Source organism: Microtus oregoni, unplaced genomic scaffold (assembly GCF_018167655.1).
Source record: "Microtus oregoni isolate MIOR12 unplaced genomic scaffold, Mior012 000009F_ref0000495, whole genome shotgun sequence".
Taxonomy (NCBI): domain Eukaryota; kingdom Metazoa; phylum Chordata; class Mammalia; order Rodentia; family Cricetidae; genus Microtus; species Microtus oregoni.
This window is the reverse complement of record NW_024543068.1, coordinates 20,339,924-20,367,077: the sequence shown is the minus strand read 5'-3', so window position 1 is coordinate 20,367,077 and position 27,154 is coordinate 20,339,924. Positions and strand designations below refer to the sequence as shown.

The following is a 27,154-nucleotide window of genomic DNA, read 5'->3' as shown; positions in this document are numbered from 1 at the left end:
CCGCTCCCCTCCTCTATCTCTGAGTATTGAGACGGGCAATTCTGCTCATTTACTGAGCTCAGGCTTTCTCCTAAGAGGCTGTCAAGGACCCAAAGGTGCATAGTAAGAGCGTGACCGAGGCAATCAGAGAGCTGTCAGAAATGCTTCTCAAGTTACATTCGTAGGATTCTTGAGCCGCCGAAATCGAAATCGCAAACTGCTGTATTACAATTGGGTGAGAGCAGAACGTTGACACTTTCTGTTTATATTATTTGCATAGAGAACTGAGGCATCCTTGCTCCACGAAGCTGAGCTCTTGCAGAAGCTCATCTGCCCAATGGGGGGCGGCAGCATCCCAGTAACTCACTCCTTGAGGATGTGTAGGTGGGAGGAGAGATTCGCGTTCAAAACCTTTTTGACTCTACCCACTCTCCGTAGCGCCTTAGCCCGCTCGAGTTTCAATGCTCGCTGTTGCTGGACGAAGCTGAGTCCAATACAGCGCTCGCTGCTCTCCCGATCATGGCTTCTTCGAGTTCCTTCACCTACTGTTGTCCTCCATCTTCCTCCCCTGTCTGGCCAGAACCGCTGTATAGTCTGAGACCTGAGCACGCGCGGGAGCGGTTGCAAGACGACTCAGTGGAAACAGTCACGTCCATAGAACAGGTGAGGTGGCAGGGCTGGGCGAGGCGCCCGCGCGGGGCCTTCTGGGAGCAGGAGTCCCGTTTGGAGGTCCATCTGGGTGGGAAACGCTCTTTGGAACTACAACTCCCATATTGCATTGCGCCCCCGCCCCGGAGCTCTAGGCGCCCAGACTGGGGCTTCCGAGTGGAGTGTTTGTGGGGCTGCGTTGGGCAGGAAAGGGTGGTTGTGAGGGTTGGGCTCGGGGGACAGGACAGTGCCCCTGTCCTCTGCTTCAGATGGTGTAAAGAATCGTGTTCTGTGTCTGGATCCCACAACAGTCTGAGCGGACCAGGTAGCCAGCTCCATTCTGCCTAGACGCCTGGAGGTTCTGGGACCCACCGCTCACTTTCCCCTTCATGCTCGCTCGCAGTTTCCGGACCTTTAGGGGACCGAATGACCGGATTGTGGTCACGCCGTCCCCAGATCGGTTTATTATCTGACCTGCTAGGTCAGATTGAGGCCTACCTCGTGGTGGGTAATCATTTGGGTACCTGCTGTTGAGCGCTAGAAATAGAAAAAAAAAGAAAACAGCCCCTAGGCAGGAGCCTGGCTGGGAAAGACAGTCTGGAAAACTGGATAGTTTGTGAAGAACAAAAAAGTATGAACTGCTTGCGATTCTCTCAGGCCTAGGGTGTACCAGACATGCATTTTGAAAAGTATGGACAGTGAATTATAGTTTTCATTTTTCTCACTTCCCGTTTGGAATTGTTCCCACATTGGTCGTTGCAGAGCTGTTTACCCATCTGTTACTAGAAATGATCAGGATGGCTCTTGTTGACGCTAAGGAATAGGCATCCAGCTGCTTCCGAAAATAAGCCCTTACTAGATCAGTACCCAGGCTTAACCATGGAGGGACCGGCTTCATCCTGAGGCTGGGAGCCTCTGCTTAGGCAAAGTTAACGGCAATAGTGACTATACGAATTTTGCAGTTGTGACTAAATACACATTTGTTTTATTTTTTTTTTAATGTGTGTGAATGTGTACGACATGTTTGTGGGTGTTGGTGCCAAGGCATACGATATGTGGGTTCAGAGATCTAACCGAAGTCGTCAGGCCTGCATAGCAAGCACCACTTACTGAGCCATCTTGCTTGCCCTAAATAAAATTCATAACAAAACAAGAGATTGAACACATGGTTATTCACACAGTAGCCGAGGGGATCTTCTCATGGGCTTAGGGAATTAAAGGAAACTTTTTGAATATAGCTCTCTGACTTAGTTAACTTGTGCCCCTTAGAAGGCTCCTGTAAAATGTTGCAAAAAAAAAAAAAATCTTTCCTCAGTGACAAAACCTACAGACTGTGGTGTTTAGAGTGAGGTTTCGGTTGTTGGCTGGAGTGTGACAAGGTTAGGGTGTTGGACATGCCTCCCCCACCCTTTAAACCCTTAGCTAACTGACTTGGCAGATAAGGGGGTGCAGGATGCTAATGAAGAAAAGAGGATCAGGGTTAGCCTGTCAATTTACAAAAACGTCTGTGTTTAGAGACAACAGGGACATCATCAGTTTTTCTGATCTGTTCTCTTTTTCTGTGCACTGCTGTCTTTTGCAGTCCATTGCTGAGGTTCTATTAGGAAAACAACTTAAGTTCCAAGAAGGCATAATGAGCAAAGCAAATTTGGACCCAAGATGCTCTGGAAAGGGGGCAGGCCAAGACCAGGGCTGTGGAGGATGCGAGGTCCTGATAGGTTAGTGTTGAGTGTCCATCAGATACAAGCCCAATGGGATGATAGTCTTACATTTTATGTTGTTATTCCAGCTCACGTTTTAAAAGCCTAGAATGAAGAGTTGCACTTACAAGGAAGCTAATGTGATATTCCATCCTTCGGGCTTCCACTGCACTTTAGTGGTCACCACAGTGACCATTTCTTTGGTTCCGGCGGAGTGCTAAATGCCCTCTGCGCACTGTGTCTCCCAGTCCATCCTGACAGAGAAGGCAGAGGCTTAGAGAGTGGTCAGGTGCGGCCGTCAGAAATAACGTTGCTGGGAGGAATTCTTTACAGAAGTTACCGTTTGGTTCTTTTGGTTTTGACTGAGCTTCCACAGAGCTTTGCTGAGAGCTCAGTTTTGTGTCGTGGCAATAATGATTAATGCTTGCCTCTCCTTCCTTCTCAATTACTGGGAACCTTCATTTGTTAGACAATAACTTAACTTAGTAGCGGGTGTTAAACCTGTAAACAGTGGCGGGAACTCTTTCTTGTGAGGCCTTCAGTTCCATTTGTTCATTTTCCTTCAGGAATTTCGTTAGGGCTGGAGAGATGGCTCAGTGGTTAAAAGCACTGGCTACTCTTTTGGAGGACCTAGGTTCAATCCGCAGGACCCACAAGGTGGCTTACAACTGTCTATAACTCCAGGCCCAGGGCATCTGTTGTGGCTTTCAGGGCTCCGTATGCATGTGCTGCACAGACATAAAATCCATATACACAAAATAATAAAAATTAAATTTTTTTTTTTTTTAGGTACTAGGCACTGTTCAGACACTTAACATGAGTCAGTCAACAAAGAAAATGGATTTGGTGGTGTTTTCTGTTTTTTTTTCCTTCCTTCCTTTCTTTCTTTTTTTTTTTTTTTTTTTTTTTTTTATTGAAGACAGAGTTTTTCTGTATAGCCCTGGATGTCCTGGAACTCACTCTGTATATCAGACTAGCCTTGAACTCAGCTACCTGCCTCCCAAGTGCTGGGATCAAAGGCATGCATCATCAGTGCCTGATTGGATTTGATAATTTATTTAACTTTATTTTATGTGCATTGATGTGAAGGTGTCATATTCCCTGGAACTAGAGTTGTAGACAGTTGCAAGCTGCCACGTGGGCAGTTAGAATTGAACCTGGGTCCTCTGGAAGAGTAGCTAGTGCACTTAACCACTGAGCCATCTCTACAGCCCTGGATTTGATTTTAAGGAAACTTTTGCTCCAGGCCAGGGATTCAGTCAATTAGGAAAAGAAAAACATAATCCCAACACTTGGGAGGCAGAGGTAGGTGGATCTCTGAGTTTGAGGCCAGCCTGGTTTACAGAGTGAGTTCCAGGACAGCCAGGGCTACACACAGAAACGAAAACCAAAAGAGAGAGAGAGGAAGAAAGGAGGAGAAGAAGAAAAACATCTGGAATGGGGGTGTAGCCCTGTGGTAGAGTGTGTGCTTAGTGTGTGCAAGGCTGGATCAGTACCACAAAGAAGGGAGGATAAAAAGACGTTGCTTAGAAGTTTAAGAAAAGAATAGGGCAAGGGTGTGTTGAGGATGCCATGTTTGATCTGAGAGGCGAAGCATATGGGGGAGCAGGTCCTGAGTGGGCTGAGAAAGCATGTACAAAGGGCAGTGTGTGCCAGGTGAGGAAAGAGGCAGGTAGCCAGAGGCTGGAAGGCGAGATGGAGCCATGCATCGCCTGTGGCTGTTGTGTTTGAAAGGACTAATTGAGGTGGGAAGCCAATTGGCTGGAGAGCTTGCCCTCCCCAGCCTCCTTTCTGCCTTGGTCTTTAGATTTGCCTCAGGAAGTGGATCCCTACCAACAGGCTTCCAAGCTTAGTGTGCTGGGCCTGAGCCATGAGATACGGCTAGGGGACAAGAGAGCAAGGGTGCCATCAGCCAGTTTCCTCCCTCCTGCCGTGGGGTGAGCTGGTTGCCCAGACTTAAGGTCTTATCTGCTGGGTGCCTTCCCCACAGAGACCCTGACTTTCTCTCCACCTTCAAACCTGCTAGCTGTCAGGACTCAAAGCAGTGACACAGTCCGAGTGATAATTTATCACAAGTATTATGTGGGGGGTTCGAGAGATGACTCAGAGGTTAAGAGTGCTCGCTGGAGAGGTGGCCTAGCTGTTAAGAGCGCATGCTACCTTTTAGAGGAATAGACTGGTTTCCAGCACACATGGGTGGTTACAACCTCTGGAAACCCCCACTCCACGGGTATCTGAAGCCTCTAATCTCCAAGGGCACCTACACTCAGGTGCACATACCCCATCCCCACACATAGATAATTAGAAATAAATCTTTTTTTTCTTGTTTGTTTTTGAGACAGGGTTTTCTTGGGTAGCCCTGGCTCTCCTGAAACTCGCTTTGTAGACCTGGCTGGTCTTGAACTGTTGTTATGTGGGGATTAGGGTGGAGGTAGGAGGCAGTGGTTGGGAGGCTACTGTACTGATCTGGGTGAGAGGTGACAGCAGCTCACTGAGTGGCTATCATGCCTGTGATAAGATCAGTTCCTTTTTTCTTTTGTTTTGTTTTGTTTTTTTGAGACAGAGTCTCTTTGTGTAGCTTTGGAGCCTGTCCTGGCACTCACTCTGAAGATCAGTCTGGCCTCGAACTCACAGAGATCTACCAGCCTCTGCCTCCCGAGTGCTGGGATTAGAACCATGCCCCACCGCCTGGCTCAGTAAGGTCAGTTTCCTGGCGGTTGGTGAATCTGTTCCTTGATAAATATTTTCCCAGTGGATGTGATGCAAAGGGCCTCTTGTGATGACTGCAAGGTGAGGTTGTGCTGTTAGTGTCCACCCTCGTCAGTGACAGGTCATCGGGAATCACTCTATCACAAACTGCCTTAGATGATGACGGGTCATCGGGAATCACTCTATCACAAACTGCCTTAGATGATGAGACGTGGAGCCCACAGCTGGAGAGCCAGTCTAGGCTTCATAGTGAGACCCTGAATAAACACAAAAAGAAAACTGGGCTCAGTGCTAGCATGCCCACAGTGTAAGGCCCTGGGTCTAACCCCCAGGTCTACCAAAGACGAATGGTGTCCATAGACTCTTCTGGTTGAGATGAAATGCATGTACTTTGAGACTTTCAGGTGTATAGTAAAACAAATGCCTGTTGAGAAAATTTATGTTTAAATTTAGGTCACTGTGGGCCTGGGATATAACTCAGTGGTACTTTCAAGTGTAGGTGAGGCTCTAAATTCAACCCCTAGCACTACATACACAAATGTAATAACTGTTACAATTCATACTTTATATAACTGTAATTTAGAGATGCCAACTCTTCTTATCTATGAGACAGTTCTCGTACAATTCTTCATGTGTCTTTATTATCACCAGTTTTTGAGCAATATATATATATTATATATTGCTATATATATATATTTCTGTATATATTGCTTTTCTAAATCATATGAGTAAGATAATTATCATTGAATATTAAATATCTTATCCCAGCTTTAAGGACCAACCCAGGCCTAGTAGAACAGATCTGTAATCCCATCTGCTTGGGGGACAGAGGCAGGAGGAGAGCAAGTTCAAGGCCAGCTTGGGCAGTTTAGTGAGACTCTGTCTCAGATGGAAAAAGGAGGTTGGAGGGACAATGAGATGGCTCAGCGGGTAGAAGTGCTTGCCTTGTAAGCCTGATGACACGTGTTTGATTCCCCAGAACCCATGTAAATGTGGAAGTAGAAACCAGCTCCCCAAAGTTGACCTTGGCTGTCCCCATGTGTACCGTGGCTCACATACACCCTCACGTACGTCATACCCACAATGATAATAAAATAATTTTAAGAAGGAAAATCTCTCCTTTTTCTGAGTTTTTAGCTTGAACCTTCTATGTCTAAAGTGATTAGCAAGAGAAACTGCATAGAAGTTGACTAACATCCCCTCATGGCCGCTACCCAGAGAAGTTAGTGAACCTCTCACAGGTGGCTTAGGGTTCCCGTCTCCACCTGCGGTGCCTGTAACAGGGAGGTGGCCAGGAGGAACCCAGAAACCAAGAGCAGGGCTTGGTGTGCACATTCACATTGTGCCCCGTGGAAGAGTCTGGAGCTCTTTCATGTGGGCGTGGGGGTGCTGATGGAGAGGAGGGGGTGTGCCCGAGGAGGTGGGGAAGATGACGATTTCCTTTAGGGATACAGAAGTCCGCTTATAAAGGAGTAAGTCACTCCCGCTGCGTTTTCAAAGCCGTATCCTCTGTTGCTCAAAATAACCAGCTAAGAGTAATCCTCCCATGAAGGAGGCTTGTTGTGAGTGATGCCTTTGTCTCCTGAGGTCTGATCGTGGGGTGACATATTCTCATCACTAATAGCCCTCAAATACCATTCGTTCAGAAAGTGCTTTGCTCCTTAAACATTAGAGAATTTTTTTTGTTAATCCTTTAGTTGAGAAGATGAATAGTGTGGCTAGGGGTTCTAGAAAGCAGCATTTAAGTTATGAATGAGGAAAGTACTTTATCCCTTCTGAAAGCATTTTGTGGCTGGGGAAATGAATGTTCACACAAGCTTCAGGACCTGAGATCGGATCCCCAGCACCCATGTAAAAGCCCCTATGGGTGTGGTACTGAGGCAGGAGGTTCCTGGAGCTCACTGGCCAGCCCGTATAGCCAGTTGGTGAGCTTCAGGTTCAGTGAGAGACCCTGCCTCAAAAATAAGCACCCAACATTGACCTCTGGCCTTTATGGCACACACACACACACACACACACACACACACACACACACACACACGCACACCTTTCAACCTACCAAAGAGAAACATGCATCAGAATCCCTGATGGTTTGTTAGTGGACGGACTTCATACTGAGGCTCTGAGTATATAGGTGTGTACTGAGACACTGGTTCCCAGCTTCTGGTGTGTTAGTTTTCCACCTCTGTTCAGATTGAGGCCTCGTTCTGCTTTTCCTTCTTATGCTCGTGTTTAAAGAGTGTGGGTGAGCAAAAGGCAAGCTCTAGGCTAGAAATGCTTGTCTGTTTGCTTCAGGAATGTATTCGAGACACCTACAGTATAGTGGGAAGGTGAGAGTATTAATGAAAAGGTGTTTCTTTTTTCTCTTTTTTTTGGTGCATGCAGGTGCATTCACTGTGTGTGCGTATGTGGAGGACAGGTTGGCCAGGTGCCTTCCTCTGTCATTTCCCACCATGTCTCAGTCACTCTTCCCTGGCTGTGAAGAGACACCATAACCACGGCAACTCTTCTGAAGAGAGCATTTAGCTGGGGACTTGCTTACAGTTTTAGAGGTTTAGTCTGTTATTAGCATGATGGGGAGCGTGGTCGCATGCAGGCAGGCACTGGAGCAATAGCCCAGAGCCAAGTCCTGATCCCCAGGCAGAGAGAGGGAGAGAGGTAGGCAGAGAGACTCTGGCTTGTCATGGGCGTTTGAAACCTCAAAGCCTAACCCCAGTGATGTGAGTCTTCCAACTGGGCCACACCTCTTAATCCTTCTGATCATTTTAAATAGTGGACTCCCTATTGGCTGGACATTCAATATATGAGCCTTTGGGGGCTGTTCTTATTCAAAGCACCGTATTCTTTTTTTTTTTTCCATTTTGGCTACAGTGTATGACCAGAGCATTCCCAGGCTAAGCTTGTTCCAGTCCCACAGAGCTGGAGCAATAGACATGCCGCCATTCCTTCCTTGTTTTATGTTGGCCGGGACACAAGCTCAAGTTCTCATGCTTCTGTGTGTCATACTCTTTACTGTCTAAGCCATCACCCCAGCCTGAGAAAATATTTTTTTTTTTTTTGAGACAGGGTCTCACTGTGTAGCCCTGGCTGGCCTGGAACTCACTGTGTAGACCAGGTTGGTCTCGAACTCACAGCGATCTACCTGCCTCTGTTTCCTGGGTGCTGGCATTAAAATCATGTGCCATATGTCTGGCTAAGTTGAAAGAATTTCATGATGAAAACCAGTATATTTACAATCTAGATTCTCTTGTTAACGTTTTCCATACTTTGGGGGCCAGAGTGGGGTGAAGGAGACAGGGTCTCCTGTGAGTTCCTAGGCCCTCTGTGTCTCTCTGCCACGATCTAGAACTTCAGGCCTGCAGCACCACCATTTCTGGACCCTTCCCTTTCCCTTCTCTTTGTGGCATTGGGGTTGAACTCAAAGCCCACACTCAACGTGGAGCGGACCCCCAGCCTGTTGCCTTTTATTTTCTATTTGTTTGTTTGAGGCAGGGCCTTGCTGTGTGTCTCGGGCTGCCTTGCTCGGGTGCTGGGGTTACAGACCTGCAATACGGTGCCTGGCTTCTACCCAGCTCTTATTAATGGGTTTCAAAGGAAGTTGTAGATGTCAAGACAGTTCTTAAATACTCATTAAGTAGAGTTTAATATTAACACATAGTTCTTGTAAGATATAATTTATACAGGATGAAGTGTGCGTATGGTAAGAATAACACACGTGCACTTAGCTTTGGCAGGTGCTCGTTCCTGTTCATGCTTAATTTTTTTCTATTGTCCCAAGATTTAAAAGAAAAATAAATTATATGTATTTACTTATTTGTACGTACATGTGAGCAAGAACTTGTGCACTTGAGCCATGTGTATTTGTGGAAGGTTAGAGGACAAATTGCGGGGCCCGGTTCCTGCCATCGTGCAGGTATCAGGGATGGAACTCAGGTGGTCAGGCTTGGCTGCCAGCACCTTTACCCACTGAACCTTCATGCTGGCTTTTTTAATTTAATTTTTTAAAACAGCCTTTGGCTATGTGTTTAATTAGGATCCAATAAAAGCTCACTTATTTGGAGCTATTTTTAAATATTAAAGAGCTGGTCTCTTGGGAATTAATCTTCCACGCGTGATCCTGGCCTTGTAACCTTGTCACTTAGCAGAATTCTGAAGTAGAACAGGTGTTCTGATCTCCACCCTCTTCCTGAGAAGTGGCTTGGTGTTCATTTACAGGACTTTGAGTGGTGTAGCCTGGTCTCTAGGGAGCCAAGCCTGGGGCCCTTTGCTGTTTATGCAGAAGGAAAGGTTCCGGTTGCTATGGGGCTGTTGAACTGCCTGTAGGCTCGTGACGGCCTGTGGGGATTTCTGTGTAGAAAGGAGAGATCAAATGGAAGGTGGGTTGGGAAGGAAGCAGGGGAATTAAAGAAGAAGCGAGTGGTCCGCGGAGGTGCACGTGCTCCTCCTGCCATTTCTCCTTTTTGCTGTGAAAACCCCTCAATTGAAGGCTTTTGGTGGTGTTTTCAGAGTTCAGGTTTCAGAGCCAAAGAACTTTCATACGTCCTCGTGATTTTAGACAACAAAACAGTAACAACAGCAGCTACAGAATCACCTTCAGTGCCTCAATATTTCTTTCTTTTTTGTTTGTTTATTTATTTTTGTGATGTGCTGGGGAGTTGAGCCCAAAGCCTCATGCATGCTAGGCAAATATCTTTATCATCCCAATCCGAGTTCAACTGTGCTTAAGGTGTGTGTGTGTGTGTGTGTGAGAGAGAGAGAGGGGGGGGGGGGAAGATGGGGGAAGGGGAGAGAGTTGTGTATGGATAGATGTCATGTATGCAGGTGCCTGTGGGTGGGTGTGCCTCTGCACACTCAGGTAGAGGCCAGAGTGTCCCATTGCTCTCTCATTCCTTTGAGAACTCTCCGTGAACCTGGATTCTCACCGCCAGCAAGTGTCACTTCGTGTCACTGTCTCCCTTAGCCTGGGGTTACAAGTGTGTGCCGACCACGTCCAGCGTGGTCTGTAGGTGCTGGGATTGGAGCCCAGGTCTTCAAGGCTACACAGCAAGTGATTTTACACACCGAGTCATCTCTCCAACTCCTAAATTGAATATTAATTTATATTAATTTTTTGTTTGTTTTGTTTTTTCAAGACAGGGTTTCTGTGAGTAGCCTTGGCTGTCCCGGAACTTTCTCTGTAGACCTAGTTGGCCTTGAACTAACAAAGAAGTTAGATTATTTTCTAAAATTTAGATGTGTTTATTTTATTTTTATGTGTATAGTGTTTTGTTCACATGTATGCCTGTGCACTAGGTGCCTGTCTGCTTCCTTTGGAGATCAGCAAAGGGCATTGGGGTCTCTAGAACAGGAGTTCCGGACAGTTGTGAGCCACCATGTAGGTTCTGAGACTCCACCTGGGTCCTGTGCAAGAATAAGTGCTCTTAACCCTGAACCACCTCTCCGGCCCCTAAAGTGAGGACTTCAAGTCTGTTTGTTTTTGAGACAGTTTTTCACCAGTAGCTCCGGTTTTCCTGGCGCTTGCTGTGCAACCCAGGCTGGACTTGAACTTGCATTGCTCATCTTTTGTCTCTTGAGCGTTGGAATCACTGGCACATGCCACCATGCCCAACTAGACTTTAATAAAAATTCAAGAGGGATTTGACTGTAATGTTTTCTTCCCTAATTCTGCTCCACAAGGTACATTTCTCATTGTACAGTGTGGTTGAAAATCCCCTAAGCCATGGGGATTTGATATAGGGTCTTGGAGAACTCAGAATATGTTAAGTTTATTAAAACAATTGAACAAAGGAACATCATCACAGACTCGAAGCTCTTGCCAAATCTGGAGGAAAATGGACACAGCTCTCAGGGGAGGGAAGGAGAAGAGAACACTCATTTTTCTTGTTTGAGTCTCTGACTAGGACCCAAGAGATGGTACGGGAGAATTGTCTGTATTCTGTCAATCATGTTATAAATAAACGCTGATTGGCCAGGCAGGAAGTATAGGTGGGAAAACCAGACAGGAAATAGAAATGATGTAATGAGAACAGGAGAATTCTGGGAAGGAGGAAGTTGATACCTCCCTCTCCTGCCCAGACCACCAAAGCAGCAGGATGTGATCTGCCCCACTGAAAAAAGGTACTGAGCCACATGGCTAACATAGATCAGAAAAATGGGTTAATCAAGATGTGAGAGTTAGCCAGTGAGAGGCTAGAGCTAATGGGCCAATCAGCTTTATAATTTACAGAGATCTTTGTGTGATTTTCTTTGGGGCTAAACAGTTGTGGGGGACCTGGTGGGAGGACAGTAAACACAAACAAGCAGGCCCCTCATGTTACAGATAGACTATTGGATGACAGATTAACAAGAAGAAACAGGAGTTTATCTATTTGGTTTTGTCATTTTTAAATAGAGTCTAACTATGTAGCCCAGGCTGGTCTTGAACTTGCTCTATAGTTGAAGCCAGTGTCGAATGCCCAGCCTCCTTAGTACCACCATTCAGAGCCACAAATAGAAGTTTCTTAGCATGTGTGAAACCATATACACACGTGAACATCCAGTGAACATCCAGCAAGGAGTAACCCAGTGGGGTGGTGAGAACCTGAGGTAAGCAAAGGGAAGGTGGTTCATTCAGGCAGAGGAGAAACGGTGTGGGAAATGGCAGTGTGGGCACCTAGGTCTGTAAATGTGCCGCCTCAGTTTCCCTGTGTTGCAGAGAACGAAGGAAACAAATTAGTAAAAGAAAATGGATTTCTTTACATTTTGGCCAGAGCTGGGGATAGAAAAGTTCTTAGATTCTGTCTGCCTTTGATGTAGCCATGTTACAGCTTTATAGATCAGATAAAAGGAGACTTTAATGTGCGTGACTTAGCTGGTGACAGAACCAACTGTGCAGCCTCTCCTTGGGTACAGGGTCTGCTTCTCCTCTGGCCCCAGGCTTCTGCCTGTTCTCCCTGAGCCAAGGATCCCTACAGAAGCTGTCATTCTTTTGGGCCCATTGTCTCAGGGTCCCTCTTTGACTGCAGTCCCCTGTCTTGTTTGCTCTTCAGTCTCGAAGATTTGGGATACTCTGTTGTAATTTGCTGGTGGCTTGGTGTGAAAATTCTTGAGATTTGCATTTGCATGCGCCCAAAAGGAGAGTGCAGCAGCCAGAGTTAGAGACGCCCAGTTAGTGTCAGGTCTCCACGCCTAAGAATCCCTTCTCTATAACCTCCGGCCTTAGTGACTTTCAGAATAGCTGGCACCAGGCGCTTCATTTTAGCTGAGTGTGTCCCTTGCCTCAGAGCTGTTTTTCTCTGAAGACATCGATGCTAACCGTCTTGTGGTTTGCTTTTAATTCTCCCTCCTTGGTGTGATCTGCTCTATGTTGGGGGGTTGGGGAGGAAGAAGTATAGCAAGCAAGCAGGAAGACAGTGCCAAAGGCCCCCTTTTCTAGGTCAAACACAAGCAACTATTTAGAAGGAAAGACACTTAGGCTAAGTTTACCTGGTGTCTTCTAAAATTTTATGAATGCTGAGTCCCTTTTCATTGTGTCTTGACAGATTGTGCGGTGGAAGCATTTCCTTATCTTTCATATATATAAAGATTACATATACTAAAGATTGATTATAATTGGGGGTGGGTGAGACAGGTTATATAGCCCCAGATGTCCTGGAACTCATTCTGTAGGCCAAGGTGGTCTCCAACTCATAGAGCTCTGCCTACCTCTGCCTCCCAAGTGCTAGTATTAAAGGATGTACCAGTGTGTGCTGTGTGTGTGTGTGTGTGTGTGTGTGTGTGTGTGTATGCAGGGGCCCAAAGAGAATAGAAAGGGTCGTGTGACATCCTGGAGCTAGAGTTACAGGCAGTCATGAGCCACCAAATGAGGGTGATGGGAGGGAGCCCTGCCTGGGTCCTCCAGAGGAGCAGCAGGTGCTTGTAACTGCAGAGCTGTCTCCCAGCCCTGTCTCTCTTGTTTGAAAGGTCAGCTGTAAGTGTGGCCTCCTGACGTCGGCTAAACACACTGTGATTTCTAATAGAAAAAGGATGCTTACCTTTGTGTAGAAGAGTATCAACAGACAACAGCTATAAAACATCACAGAGACTTACAAAGCAAAATCAGAGAAAACAGCAATTAACAAAGAATCTAGCTATTTTCACTTAGATAACTCGTCAGGTCTTGTGTGGTCAGTGTTTAATTCTTCTAGCTATTAGAGCTTGGGATGCAAAGTGTTTGGCCATATCTAATTGCCGGTGCTAAAAAATGATGATTATAATATAGTTAGAAATATACACATGCTGTATACACTTGTATCCGGAAACCATAAAAAAATAAACAAAAATTCAATGATAATTTTATTATGTTGTATCTGTCAGGTATATATATGTAATATGTATAACAGATGGATATATTGCATTTCATATATTATAAGAACATTTTCTGTTATATAAATATTATAAATATAAAATCGAGGGGGCTGGAGAGTGGTCTAGACACTGACTGCCCTTCCAGAGAACCTGGGTTAAATTCCCAGCATTCACATGGCAGCTCACAGCAGTCTGCACTGCAGTTCCAGGGGATTCAGCATCCTCTGCTGACCTCTGAGAGCACTGCATGGAAGTGATGCACAGACATACATGCTGGCCAGCTCGTAGTAATAAAACAACTAAACAAAATCTAAACAAAAAGAAACATACATTCTCTCTCTCTCTCTCTCTCTCTCTCTCTCCCTCTCTCTCTCTCTATACACACACACACACACACACACACACACACACACACACACACATATATTTGACATCCATTCAGGCAAAACACTCTTTCCCTTTTAATAAAAGAGTAGGGAAGGAAAAATAATTTTCCTTTAAATTCCCCCCCTCCAGTTCTGTATAACAAAAGAAATAAATTTGTTAACATATATACATGAAGACAAATACTTGGGGAGAAATGATTGAGAATATAAGCTTATATAATATCTTACACTCACAACAAAGGGCTGTGTGTGTGTGTGTGTGTGTGTCTGTGCACGCGCAGGCGTGCACTTGTGTAAAGGTAACCAGGAAAAGTAAACAAAAGGAAGGTTCGCGTAGCGCCTTTTCCATGCATTGGGGCTTTTTTGCAATTTAGTCCTCTTTTTCTTTCTGGTACTGTGGGTTGCACTCTTACAAATGGATGTTTTCTGCATAGATAAGAATTTCCCTTATAGAAGGATATCTATCCTCTTCTTATTTTCAGAATTTCTCCTGAATCTGCAATACTTTAAGGTGATAGGCTCAAAACAATCCCTGTGCATATAGAGGCAGATCCGGTATCCTACTCGGGTACAAGGTACTGTTACCGTGTAGGGGTAATGGTCCGGTTCATTTTCGCTGCCTCCTAAAAGAATTAAGAGGCAGGAAAGATCTGAGCATTGACTGGTATCAGTAGAGAAATCTCCGATAGAGCAAATAGGAGCAGAGAGAACCAGCAGTTGAAGAAAGGCTTTTATTAGAGTTGAAGACATCCACACATCCAGCAGGCACACAGATCTGCACAGAGGGACAGAGCTTCTGCACAGCAAACAGCTTCTTGAGGGCCGGCGCCTACAACCACTGCGCACTTGTCCCGATGTGGCTTTGGACTTGCTGAGTCAGCCATTAGCCAGGGACCTACTGACAGGAGAAAAAGCCACAAGGCCTTTGTTTTACACTGCCAGGCTTTTGTCTCAGGTCTAGAGGATGAAGCTATCTTGGGAGCTCACCATCTTATTACCTAGTCGTGGACAGTCTCCCTATCTGCCTGCTTGCCTGGGAGGCCATGGACCTCTGAGTCCCTCAGTATCCACTGTCCCTCATTCTCTGAGTGACTGGACTTGGGAGTTAAGCACCCAAACTGCCATCAGTTTTGTTGCTAGATCCAAGATGGCTTCTCACCACTCAAAGGCTGGTATTTAGTCAAGAGTTGACAGGAAGGAAATGTGTTCATTCAAGCACCCTGAGGAGGAGAGGAGGAACCTTTGTCTTTCCAAAAAGACTGTCTTTGAGAACTCAGGACTGCAAATGGACTCTTGGAGGGAAAGAAGAGGCTCAGGGGACAGTGAACAAGAGTTAAGTGCTCAATAGGGCCTTCCTCATCTTCCTCACCCACAGCATGAGTCTTTGTTCTTTTTCCTGGCCAGGATGTTACAATCCTCCTCGATCTCCTAAGGCTGTGATTCTTTAGACGAGCACACTACCTTTCTGCAACTTAAACTTCACAGCAGTGCGCTTGCCTCGTGTGGTTGATACACAGACTTAACAATAAGGAGAGGCGGGACAGGTTTGCTGTTACCTGGAGGTCTCCAATTACTCTATTTTGAAAACGAAAAGAAATGTTAGCAGTTAACAGCTCAGTCATTTACATGTGGCTTCGCTAGAATTTAGGGAGGGGACGTCAAAGGGCCGCGTGGGCAGGGACAGCTACTGTTACTGTTTGGAAATCATGGGTTGAGTTACTGGAGAAGCTTGCTTGCCACCAGAAGGTTCTATAAACAGGGTACTCTCTCCCCGTCTTTCTCCCTCTCCTCTCAATTTTACTGGATTTTTTGGGGCACTCCATCCAGGGCGCCACCTGTTACTAGAAACTGAAATCTCTTCTTGGAGTTTTCAGTCTATATTAATAAAAGCATTTAAGAATGGTCTCAGCGGATGGGAGAGCTGGTATGTCCTTGTTTTCCCTAACCCTGCTCAGGCAGTGTGAAGAGCTGGCCTTGGAAGTGTGGGTGCAGGAGGAGAGCTAGTCCCATCCCTCGCTGGCTGCTGGGCTTCTTGAGAGCAGGCTCTGTTACTCACCTGGGCAATGGGCCTGGCTCAGGGAGAGCCATCCCAAGGGTGTGCATTTGCAATTAAAGCTCTTTGGGCAAAAGGGCAGACTGGGAGACATACCATGACATAACTAAGCTTCCAAATCAAGATGATTTTTTTGTTTTGTTTTGGTTTTTAATTTATTTTTTATCATATTTATTTATTTATTTTGTTTTCTATTGCGAGGAAGGTTGCAAGGGTGAAGGGCAGGTATAGAGGGAGAGGGAGGTGAGTAGGATTGGGGTGCATGATATTAAATTCACAAAGAATCAATAAAAATTGTTTTTTAAAAAAGAATAGCCTTAGGGAAAAACCTGAGGACAATTTTATTAGAGTTTAGAAGCAATATTCCAGGCAGGCAAAGCTATAAAATCTTAGCAGCTGTCCAGAGGAGAAATTGGAGGGAGAAAAAGAGAAAGCCATGTTTTTTGAGTTAGGCAAAAGTAGTGGAATTCTGTTTTTTTTTTTTTTGTTTGTTTTGTTTTTTGTTTTTTGTTTTTTCGAGACAGGGTTTCTCTGTGGCTTTGGAGCCTATCCTGGAACTAGCTCTGTAAACCAGGCTGGCCTCGAACTCCCAGAGATCCGCCTGCCTCTGCCTCCTTAGTGCTGGGATTAAAGGCGTGCGCCACCACCGCCCGGCAAGCAGTGGAGTTCTGACTTATGACAGAAGGCAGGGTGGTCTTCATCAGAAGAGTGTGAAAGCCCAAATTGTCTAGGAAAGCAGGTCTAATCTTTGGCAAGTATCCAAAAGAAAGAAAAAGTTAAACAAGGAGATATATTGGCTAGGTAGTGGTGTTCACCTTTAATCCCAGCCCTCAGGAGGCAGAGGCAGGTGGATCTCCATGAGTTCGAGGCCAGCCTGGTCTACAAGAGCTAGTTCCAGGACAACCAGGACTACATAGAGAAACCTTGTCTCGCAGACAGACATGCACACATGCTTTTGGAGTAATTTGAAAAATCAGGAAGACCTAAGCAGAGCCCTCTGGCATAGTTCCATAAGAAGCTAATTGAGAGTGAAGATCTTGGGAAGAGATTATTTCCTTAAAGGGATAGTTATTTCAGCTGGGTTAATGCTATGTTTGGGGTAGTTTGGAATGTTAGCTCTTAACCCAAGGCCAGAGGTAGATTCTATTCTTTTGATCAGGAGGTCCTTTAGTGGGCCTCCATAGAGCCCTGATCAAGACTCCTATGACATTCTCACCTCTGAATAGGTAATGTTAAAATCATTTAGGAATGGACTGAAATTGGAGAGTAAGTAAAACCCATTTCCACCATAAAAGTCTAGAGAGCCAATTATGTTCACCAAAAGGATTATTGTCTGGACTGGGATTTCACTCCCAACCTCATGTATAGCCTCTTCTGGCTAGTTGTTTGTCAACTGATGTAAGCTAGAAGTTGTGTGGGAAAAGGAACCCCAATGGATAAATTGCCTCCATTTAGATTGCCTGTAGGCAGGTCTGTAGGGCGTTTTCTTTTTCATTTATTTTCTTACTTATTTATTTCTATTTTCCTCTCCTTTTTTTTTTTTTTTTTTTTGGTTTCTCAAGACAGGGTTTCTCTGTGTAGATCTGACTGTCCTGGAACTTGTTCTTTAGACCAGGCTGGTCTTGAACTCAGATCTACCTGCTTCTGCCTCCCGAGTGCTGGGATTAAGCATTTTCTTGAGTAATGATTGATGTGGAGTGGCACCATTCCTGGGCAGGCAGTCCTGAGTTGTGTAAGGAAGGCTGAGCAAGCCATGGGAAGCGAGCCAGTAACAGTGTTCCTCCATGGCCTCTGCTTCATTCCTGCCTCCACGTTCCTGCCCTGACTTCCCTCAGTGATGGCGTGTGACCTTAGTGATGAACTAAACTCTTTCCTCCCCCAGTTGCTTTTGGCCATGGTGTTTTATCACAGCAACAGAAACCCTAACTAAGACAGGCCTCCAGGCCTGGCGCTCATTTAGGAGGTAAAACCAGAGCCCCCATCTGGCATTCCTGTCTAGAAAGCCAAGGACATTCCTGACATTGTTCTTTTTGGGTCCCTGCCCCTAAACTACTTCTCCAGTTCTCCGTCCTGTTTGTCAGTAGCCCTGTCTTGCTATAGAGCCTCTGAATCGCTATGCAGCACAGAGCTGTACTGAAAAACTTAAGGCACTAGAGAGTCATGGCAATAGGAAGCAAGAGTCGATGGTGTCTCATCTCTCTTTTCTCTCTTCCATGTGCTGCTGCCTCATCAGGCCAAAGTAGAAGAGAGGATCCAGGAGGTCTTCAGTTCTTACAAGTTTAACCACCTAGTACCAAGGTAAGCTGTGAGTGGGACCCTGGGGGCCTGACAGAACCTTTTCCCTTTCCTCCTTGCCTTTGCTTAACTAACCAACCAGCTGGACTAAATCTCTACATGACTGGAACTCGACATAGGCAGTTGTGAGCCGCCTGATGTGGATGCTGGAAACCAAACTCGGGTCCTCTGGAAGAGTAGCACGTGCTCTTCGCCGTGGAGCCGGCTCTCCAGCCCCTGGAATAGTTCTTTGTGACACTTTGCAAACCAACTCTGGAGACACCAGGTGAGCCACTGTAGCTGAGGCCCTGTGTGGCCTGAGGTTCTCTGCTTCACCTTGCTTAACACGTCGACCGACTTCTTCAGACAGTCGAGGAGGCCACAGAGGTAGAAGTTCGTTCTCCCATTTGCCTTGTAGTGCTGGGGTGCAGGACTCTGACCCAGGAGGGTGAACGGGGTCAAACTCAATCACCTGGAAGTCTTTCCCTAGCCTGCCAGGCTACGTCTCTGCAGTACCCAGAGCTGAGACTTCTGCCCCAGCTGGAGCTTAGCGAATGACATTTGTGTCCACAGCTCAGGGGAGCGAACGCTAAGAGAATCTATGCCACTTCCTCTGCCTCCACACAAACCTGCCCCAGCTTCGCTTCCCCAGAGGTGGTTGGACTTGGTGATGGTGGAGGATGTGATTGTCTGGGAGGGCTTTGCTGTCAGCCACTGTGCCCACAGATGACTCACCTGACTGAGCTCTGAGTCACTGTCTCCTGTCTCAGGCTGCGTGTTCCCACGCATGGGACCTGTGACATCTGACACTCCTTTCCACTCCATCCTGATAGATCCTTGGACTCTGTCATTCTAATGAGATGAGGAGGGCTGAGGGGCTGCAGTCCGGAAGGGTTATTTGGGGAGTGGTGAGGGGGGACAGTAAAAGAGACCCCACCCCCTCATAGAACTTCTGTCAGGTGTGGGTGGAAAACAGTGTTCTTGGTCTTGGAACTGTCTAGAAACAGAATATATCAGGTGTCTGGGTTTGTTTCAGGGATCATAGCTTCCAATTTGTATCCTTTTTTTTTTCTTTCTTCTTTTTTGTTTTCTTTAAATTTTTTTCATTTGTATTTTTTTGTTTCAATTTTTGTCATGTTTGCCTATGAAAATGAGTGTCTCTTTTGGGAGGGAGGTTTTGAGACAGGGTTTCTCTGTCCTCTTGCTCTGTAGACCAGGCTGGTCTTGAACTCACAGAGATCCACCTGCCTCTGCCTCCCAAGTGCTGGGGTTAAAGGTGGGTGCCACCCCCACTGGCCAAAATAAACGTCTTGAAGGAAGATAATTGGCATGTTAATTGTTGTGGAGATATTATATATGTGGGCTGAATCGCTGAGTACATAAATCAGAATATCAATGTAAAGCTGAAGCTGACTACCACAGAATGAGCTTCAGGAGCAGAAGGATCAGTCTGGGATAGGATTCAGTGTGGTGAAACACTTGCTAGAATATACCAGGCACTGGCTTCAATACCTAGAAGACCTCCCGCCATGGAATAAATCTAAAAATGCATCATTACACTTTTAACCTTTTAGTAGTCAAAATTTAGGTCTTGGCTAGGAAGTATAGTGAAAGGGTAGAATGTTTGTCTAGCAAGAGTGTGGCCTAGAGTTCCACCACAAAACAAAATCAAACCACCCCCAGACAATAAACCAAAGGAAAAAAGCACATTTCAGAGTCTGAAGTGTGATTCAGGAACGGACTTCGTGGCTCACCACCATCCATGCAAATGTTGGCAGTACACCTAGGGGAGGCATCTCTAAGGTCATGATGCTGATCGGATCTGACTTACTGTTGGGACCACTGGCTGTGCACAGGTCCAGGAATGCCCGCGATGATGCTGAGGCAGGCATTTGCTATTCAGGCTGCTAGAGCCAAAAAGCCAGGAACCAGCCGTGGCTGAAGTTCAGGGCTGACGCTGAATGTTGCTGCATTCCACAATTAATCCCCTTCCCAGAAAGAATTTTTCTGTCAGTCGTGGTGGTATATGCCTGTGATCCTAACACTTCAGTGGGGGTGGACCAGGCCTTCCCAGTTTCCCTCAGTTCTGGTGCTGGAGAGATGGCTCAGAGGTTAAGAGCGGTAACTGCTCTTCCAGAGGTCTTGAGTTCAGTTCCCAGCAACCACACGATGGCTCACAGCCATCTCTGATGAGATCTGGAGCCCCCTTCTGGTGTGCAGGCGTACATGCAGACAGAGCACAGTATATGTAATAAATAAATAGATCTTTTAAAAAACAAAGACCAAAACTGGCCTGAATTACAAGAGACTTTGTCTTTTTAAAAAATGTAAGAAAAAAAAGATCACTTTTCATGATTATGAAGTGTGCACTTGTGAGGTAGTTAGTACCAAGAAGCCCCCTTTTCTCCTCTTTTCTTTTTATGGTGCTGGGGTTGAATTTAGGATCCTCTCTGCCTCCTAGGTGCTCTCTGCCAGCGCCCTGTACCCTCAACCCTTGAATTCTGGTCATGCTCAGTGGCGAGCACCTTTACCCACTGAGCCATCTCGCTGGCCGCTGTACCTTTAATGCTTTTGTCAGCATCCTGCTTTCTTTTACTGTTGTTGTGGAGTGTTTGGTTGGTTGCTTGCTTTCCATCTTCCTCCCTCCACCTCCCAGATGAGGTGATATTAGGTGTACACCATGATGCCACACTGTATACTGCTTTCCTTTTTAAAATAATTTATTTTTATTTTATGTGCACTGCTGTTTTGCCTTCATGTATGTCTGTGTGAGGATGCCGGATCCCCTGGGACTGGAGTCACAGACAGTTGTGAGCTGCCATGTGGGTGCTGGGAATTGAACCCAGATCCTCTGGGAGAACAGCTGGTAATAGTCTTAACTGCTGAGCCTTTTCTCCAACCCCACATCCTGCTTTCTTATGAAAGTTCTTAGTTTCTGTTAGGTCTCAAAGAAACTCGGGACAAATGGCAAACTGAGGTGCCTGTTAGCATGTGAAAGCTGTCTCTGGCTTCTCTCTGCATTGCTAGAACATGTGACCGAGCCCTGGCTCCTCTCTGCAAGTCTCATCCCAGCCCCTCCCCTAAGCTTCCCTTTCCCCCTCTTCCCTGTCCTCTCTGTAACTCAACCATGTTGGCTACGTGTTGGCTTGGTTCTTCTCTTGGTTCTCTTTGCCCTCTTGGGTTTTTTCCTCTCTCTCTCTTCTTTCTTTTTCTCCCCCCCTCCCCTTCCCCCGCTCCATGGCCCAGTCTGTTCTGCTCTGGACCCTTCCAGAAGCCTCTGACCATGCTCTCCCTCATATCTACAGTAAACCTTCTCAGCCACACCTAGGAGCAGTTAATGTTCTTAGTGCCATTCATTTTCCTCTTCACTTTTTTGTTCCAGCCATTAAGGGAGGTCAAACGAGGGCCTGGCACATGCTATGTAGAAGTCCTACTAATCGAGCCATATCCCAGTCCTCTCCACGAGTATTCTGTCCCACCCCTGATGAACATATACTTCTCCAGTCCAGCGCCTTAACCACTTGGCCATCCCAGCCCTGAATGTGTACCTTTCCGGTTCATCTCGTTTGCTTCAATGTGAAATCTAGAGTGTGCACCCTGTGCATGCACAGATACACATGCACACACCCAAGAACTGATTATCTCGCAGTTCAAGAGGTTGGAAATCCCAGGTCAAGGTGCCAGCAGGCCTGGTTCCTCCTAAGGCCTGATCGAAGATTTGCAGTTGGCTGCCTGGCTAGGTCCTCACGTGGCCTTTTGTGCTCAGACTCCCTCGCATCTTCCCTCCAGCCCCACCCTCTTCAGGGCTGGATCAGCCCAGGGCCTTTGTGTGTGCTGGGCAAGCACTCCACACTGAGCTATACCCTAGCATTCTTCCTCTTACTAAAGCTCCTGGATTACTGGATAGGGCGCCACCCTTGGGTTCTCATAACCTTAAATTCTTCTTTAAAGCTCTTATTTCTAATCTCAGTCACACCACAGGTTAAGATTTCAACATTAATTGTGAGGTGGGAGGGGAGGGCATAATTTGTCTCAAACAGTAGCTCTTTTAAGTATAGTTTCTGACTGACCAAAATAAACTGGACACTTACTTAGCAATATATTTATATGTTTATGATTAAATGCATGAGAATGAAAGAAGCTGGCTTGGGGAAATGGTCACTGGAAATAATCTCTCCCTGTATCCCCTAACCTCCACCCCCCCAACCTGCCCAGGATATGTGGCTGAAATTTCTCTTCAGACAGACCTAACTGTAAAACCTCAACAACCCCCTTCTCAGCAAGACTCCTGGGGCCTGGCTGTCTGTAGAGGGGAGCGTCTTAGGAGGAGCTTGCCTTTGGGTTTTCTCAGGTTCTTTCTGATGTAGATGAGGAGGTGAGGGGGTTTCCTCCCTTAGCTAGCTGTTCCTGCACAGTTGGGGTTCAGGCAGTTCCCTTACCAGGTCAACAAGCGGACCTGTCACCCTTTGGAGGCCACCATCTCCAGCCTTAGAACTCTTTGATTCCTTAGTGACCCAAAAGCTCCTGTCACATAAAAAGATTGTTCAAGAGACAAGGAGAAGACTTCCCAGGGTTTCAGTACTTGAAAGACATTTCTTTTACATTTATTTATGAGGTGTGTGTGCGTGTTTGTGCGTGCGTCTGTCCGTGCTTGTGCGCCCTTGTGGGGCACTTGCATAGTCAGAGGACGGTTTGCAGGAAACAGCTTTGTCCTCCCACCATGTGGGGGTCCAGAGATGGAACTCAGGTCGTCAGGCCATGGTGGCAAGTGCTCTCCTACTTGCTGACCTGCCTCAGTGGGCTGCATTTCTGTATATTTGAAGGATTTGTTTAATTGTTTAACTGACTCAGTAAAAATGCCATGCCTTGTGGCGCACACTTTTCTTTTATTTAATCGCAGCACTCAGGAGGCAAAAGCAGGTGGATCTCTGAATTTGAGGCCAGCCTTGTCTACAGAGCAAGTTCCAGGACTACCTGGGCTACGCAGAGAAACCCTGTCTCCAAAAAAAAAAAAAAAAAAAAATACTATCTAGGTTAGACCTGTTCAGTTAGTATGTTCAGTTAGTAGTCCACAGTTAGTAGTCCAAACACCATGCTTGGTTTACCTCACTAGGTTTCTTAGCCTCTGGTCACTGCTAGTCTGCCCTCATTAATGGTCTCACTCGTTCTTGTAGTAGCCCATGCTAGCCCGTGTTCCATCCCGTTGAGGCTGAGCCAGGACAATGAGCTATTCCAGAAATCTGCTTACTATTTCCCTCCCTGCTGCTTAGTCTGCTCTTCTCAGCCCACTGCTGTCTCTGAACAGTCCCAGGAGGAAGCCAGGCATGCCAGCACACACGCATAACATAAGCCCCTGGGCTGAGGCAGAAGGATTTTGAATTTGAGGCCAACTGGGCTACGCAGTGAGACTTTGTCTTTAAGAAAAAAGATTGTCAAGAAATGACCTAGGAATGTCTGCTGACTGGCTTCACTAAAATTTTTCTATTTCTTGACTTCCAATCCCCTTATTCATCTCATATAGATTCTCTTAACACCCTCGCCACAGCAGCCGATCTTTAGCTCCTGGGACCTGCATTCCTCATTCCCAAGAAACCAGGTGCTGGCACCCCACATAGCTTCCTGTTTGCTGTTCCTCACTTCATCGTCCACCTGCTCATCGCATCGTTTCTGGCTCCGAGGATGTAGGAATCTCCCTTACTGGAGACTTGCGTCTCCTGCCGTCTGAGCCACTTCAGCAACTCCCTTCAAAATTCCCTTACCTGCTTATTTGTGTGTGTGTGTGTGTGTGTGTGTGTGTGTGTGTATGGTGCGTGTGTAGGCACACTGGAGGTCAGAAGACACCCGTGGAACGGTGCCCTCCTGCCATTACACAGGTTCCAGGGGTTGAACGCAGGCCCTCAGGCTAGTGCTTTACTAGCCCAGGAAGTCTGGACCTCTCTGGCCTTGGACTTGACTGACTTCTTCTTGTATTAGCCTTCTTAATGCTGGGGCTATAGGCATACACCACCATATCCAGCAATGTTTAGGAAATGTGATTATATAACTCTCTGAGTTCAAATGTATAATTCGGTGGTTTTAGTGTGGTCACAGAGTTGTATCACCATTACCATGATTAATTTATGAACATTTTATTGCCCTTAAAAGAATACCCTTAGTCACCATCCTCAGCTCCTTCATCTTCTGAACTCTAGGCAACCAATTAATCTACTTTTTAATTTCTTTTTTCTCGAGACAGGGTTTCTCATTTTTCTGTAGCTTTGGAGCCTGTCCTGGAACTTGCCCTTGTAGACCAGGCTGGCCTCGAACTCACAGACATCTGCCTGCTTCTGCATCCCGAGTGCTAGGATTAAAGGCGTGCACCACTACCGCCTGGCTCAATCTACTTTCTAAGGATTTTCTCTTTGTGGCCATTTCATATAAATAGGGTCATATAATATGCAGTATTTTGAAAGCGGCTTCTTTTGCTTAGCATATTTTCAGGATCATCCCTATTGTATTTCATTTGCTCTTAGGTTTTGCATGTTTTGTTTTAGAGACAAGTTCTCAGGATGGCCTCGAACTCTCTGTATAGACTGGGCTGTCTTTGACCTACTAGCGATCCTCTTGCCTCTGCTTTCTGAGTACTGGGCTTCTGGGCCCCTATGCCCAGCTTTGTTTTCAGAATACACACACACACACACACACACACACACACGTCATAATGGCATCAGGAGATGGTGGGGTCTTTGAGCTTTGGGAAGGGTTGGTTATTAAGTCCCTGGCAAGGCATGTCAGCGCCTTTCTTGAACCTTCACCAGGCACCTTCTGTTTGTTTCTCTGTGTGAAGGGTCTTGTTATATACCTGGCTTGGAGTTTGTCGTCTTCCTTCCCACTGAATGTTAGCATTACAACAGGTAGATGCCACCGCTATTTTTTTTTAGACAGCATCTCTCTTCCTGCATTGGAAGATCTCTTTTTCTGAGGTGGAGGCCACGTTAGTGCTCGTGTTCTGAGCACAGAGCAGTGGGAGCTCTGGAAACAATTGTTGAACTGGCTACCTAGAAGAGAATGGCGCTCTTTCCTTTATTTCCACAGTCAGCAGGCTCGGTGAGCGTCTTGACATTCTTTTCCTTTCTCTTTCTTCCACACAGGCCATCTTTCAGTACCAAGCAACAAGTCCCGCCTCTCTCTTTGCCCTCGCAGGTGGCCACGGGCAGCACATTCCATCTCAAAGCCAGTATTGCTGACCCCAGTGCCACAGGCCTGACTGGCTGTGGAATACAAAAAGCATCCTCTGGCCAGGCCTGTGGGTCAGCACGTGGGAGGTGGAATTTGGGGGCAGGAGTAACAGATGGACAGCCAAGGGGTGGCCAGGGGACAAGTGGTCCCAGGAGAAACGACTCAAGTGACCGAAGTTAACCAACCCAGGGAAGCAGAGAGGTTCTGAGTTAGGGTGTGCACAGCACAGGCGGTCCCAAGATAAAACATTCCTAGGTCCTGGAGGAGCTTTATGGGTAGACTATAGTAGCGTAACAGTGTGCGTCCAGTGCAGCTGTTTTCTCTCCGCACATCTGCCAGGACAGTGTGCAGGCACTCCAGAGAACTCAGAGGTGTGCCTGTTCTCCCTGCTGTAGTTGTCTTTGGTACGCACTGAAGTCACCAGGCATCCAGTTAGTGACTGTGGGGTGCGTGCGTGCGTGCGTGTGTGCACGTGTGTGGTGGGAGCGTGAGCTGGTAGGAGGACTTACAGGCTCTTTGTCTTTCCAGGCTCATTTTGCAGAGGGAGAAGCACTTCCATTATCTGAAAAGAGGCCTTCGACAGCTGACAGATGCCTATGAGGTAAAAATGTTGCCGGGGAACTTTCTGTCAAGCCCTGGGCATACCCCTTATTTGAACACAGAAGGCTGTTGGTTTTCACCTGTTGCAGATGAACCACGTGGCTCTGGCAGGAAACAGGCTGCTTTTCAGAGCTGGGACGCTACTTTTGACAGGGGCTAAATAAAGTCTCCTCCCTCCTTGGTGGCCCCTAGAGCTGGTGGGTCCCCCTGGATCGTGGTGTGCTTTCCGCTGGCTCCCTTCACATCTCGGTTAACTCAGTTCCCGTCATCCCCACACCGTGGCCCTGTAAGGCTGATCCAGTGTCTGTCCTGGCCCGAGGACCAGTACTTGGATTCCAGAAGACACTAAACACAGAGTGACTCTTAAAGCCCGAGTCTAAGAGCCGTGAGATTCAGGGAAGAACCTCAGCTTTGTGATAGGAGAAGAAAAGACTATAACAGGCAGGCTCCCATGTCCCTGCCTCCCTTCACAAACGGTAGCTCTGCTTTGAACTGGCTTTTATTTCAATGTTCTATATTTGATTTTTTTGTGGGTTTTCCAGGTCTCATAGGCAACCTGAGTAACAGCCTACACCCCCACTGTGACATTAAAAATATTGGTATCCCTAGACCTTGTTTACTTTAAGTAGAATTGGTAAATGGTACCTACCACCTGCACTGTCCAGCGTGGGGTGCTCAGCAGCCATGTCTGACTCGAGTTAGGATCAAGGTCTATCTACATGTCACCTTCAGAAGCCTTTGCCCAGTCCCCATCCACAGTCAGCCTCCTCCAGGTACTCAGTGCTATTTCTGTGCACGGCAGCAGTTAACATGTATGTACGTACACACGTTCACCTTGTTCCGGAAAGACATGGGGCAGCTATGTGTCTGCTGCTTCTTTCTCTAAGATAGGCATACCCGTGTTCTACATCCTGAGCACCCCAAGACCCAGAGCCAGTTTCCATTATTTCCATGCCCCCGGGGACTATGATGCTTGGCACAAGCAGATACCAAATATTTGCTGATTCTGTAAATGACTGAATTCAAGATTGTGTTTCCTTGGGTCTGCACTGGAAAAACAGGAGGATTTACCTTCCTGGTGTGTAAGTTCTCGGCTCAGACTTGCTTGGACACCTGCAGGGAAGGGACCCCTTGGGTTTAAGGCTTGCTTCCTACTGCCCTTTTGTCACGGATGGACATGCCACCTCCTGGCTAAGGCCACAAAGCAAAGCATCCTTCATTTACTGATTGCCATCCAAGCAAGGATGCCTCCTCCCCTTTAT

The 27,154-nt window shown here is 46.6% G+C and overlaps 1 protein-coding gene across 1 annotated transcript in view; it reads left to right on the top strand.

The window, feature by feature from the left end:
• The first annotated feature begins 422 nt into the window (after positions 1–422).
• The window catches only part of LOC121452291 (protein farnesyltransferase subunit beta), a 66,182-nt gene continuing 39,450 nt past the window's right edge, over positions 423–27,154 (top strand). Inside the window, exons 1-3 of the mRNA XM_041658334.1 lie at positions 423–642; positions 18,034–18,098; positions 25,821–25,893. Of these exons, the coding sequence (XP_041514268.1) occupies positions 499–642; positions 18,034–18,098; positions 25,821–25,893 (282 nt within the window). The 5' untranslated portion in view covers positions 423–498. The remainder of the gene's footprint in view (positions 643–18,033; positions 18,099–25,820; positions 25,894–27,154) is intronic.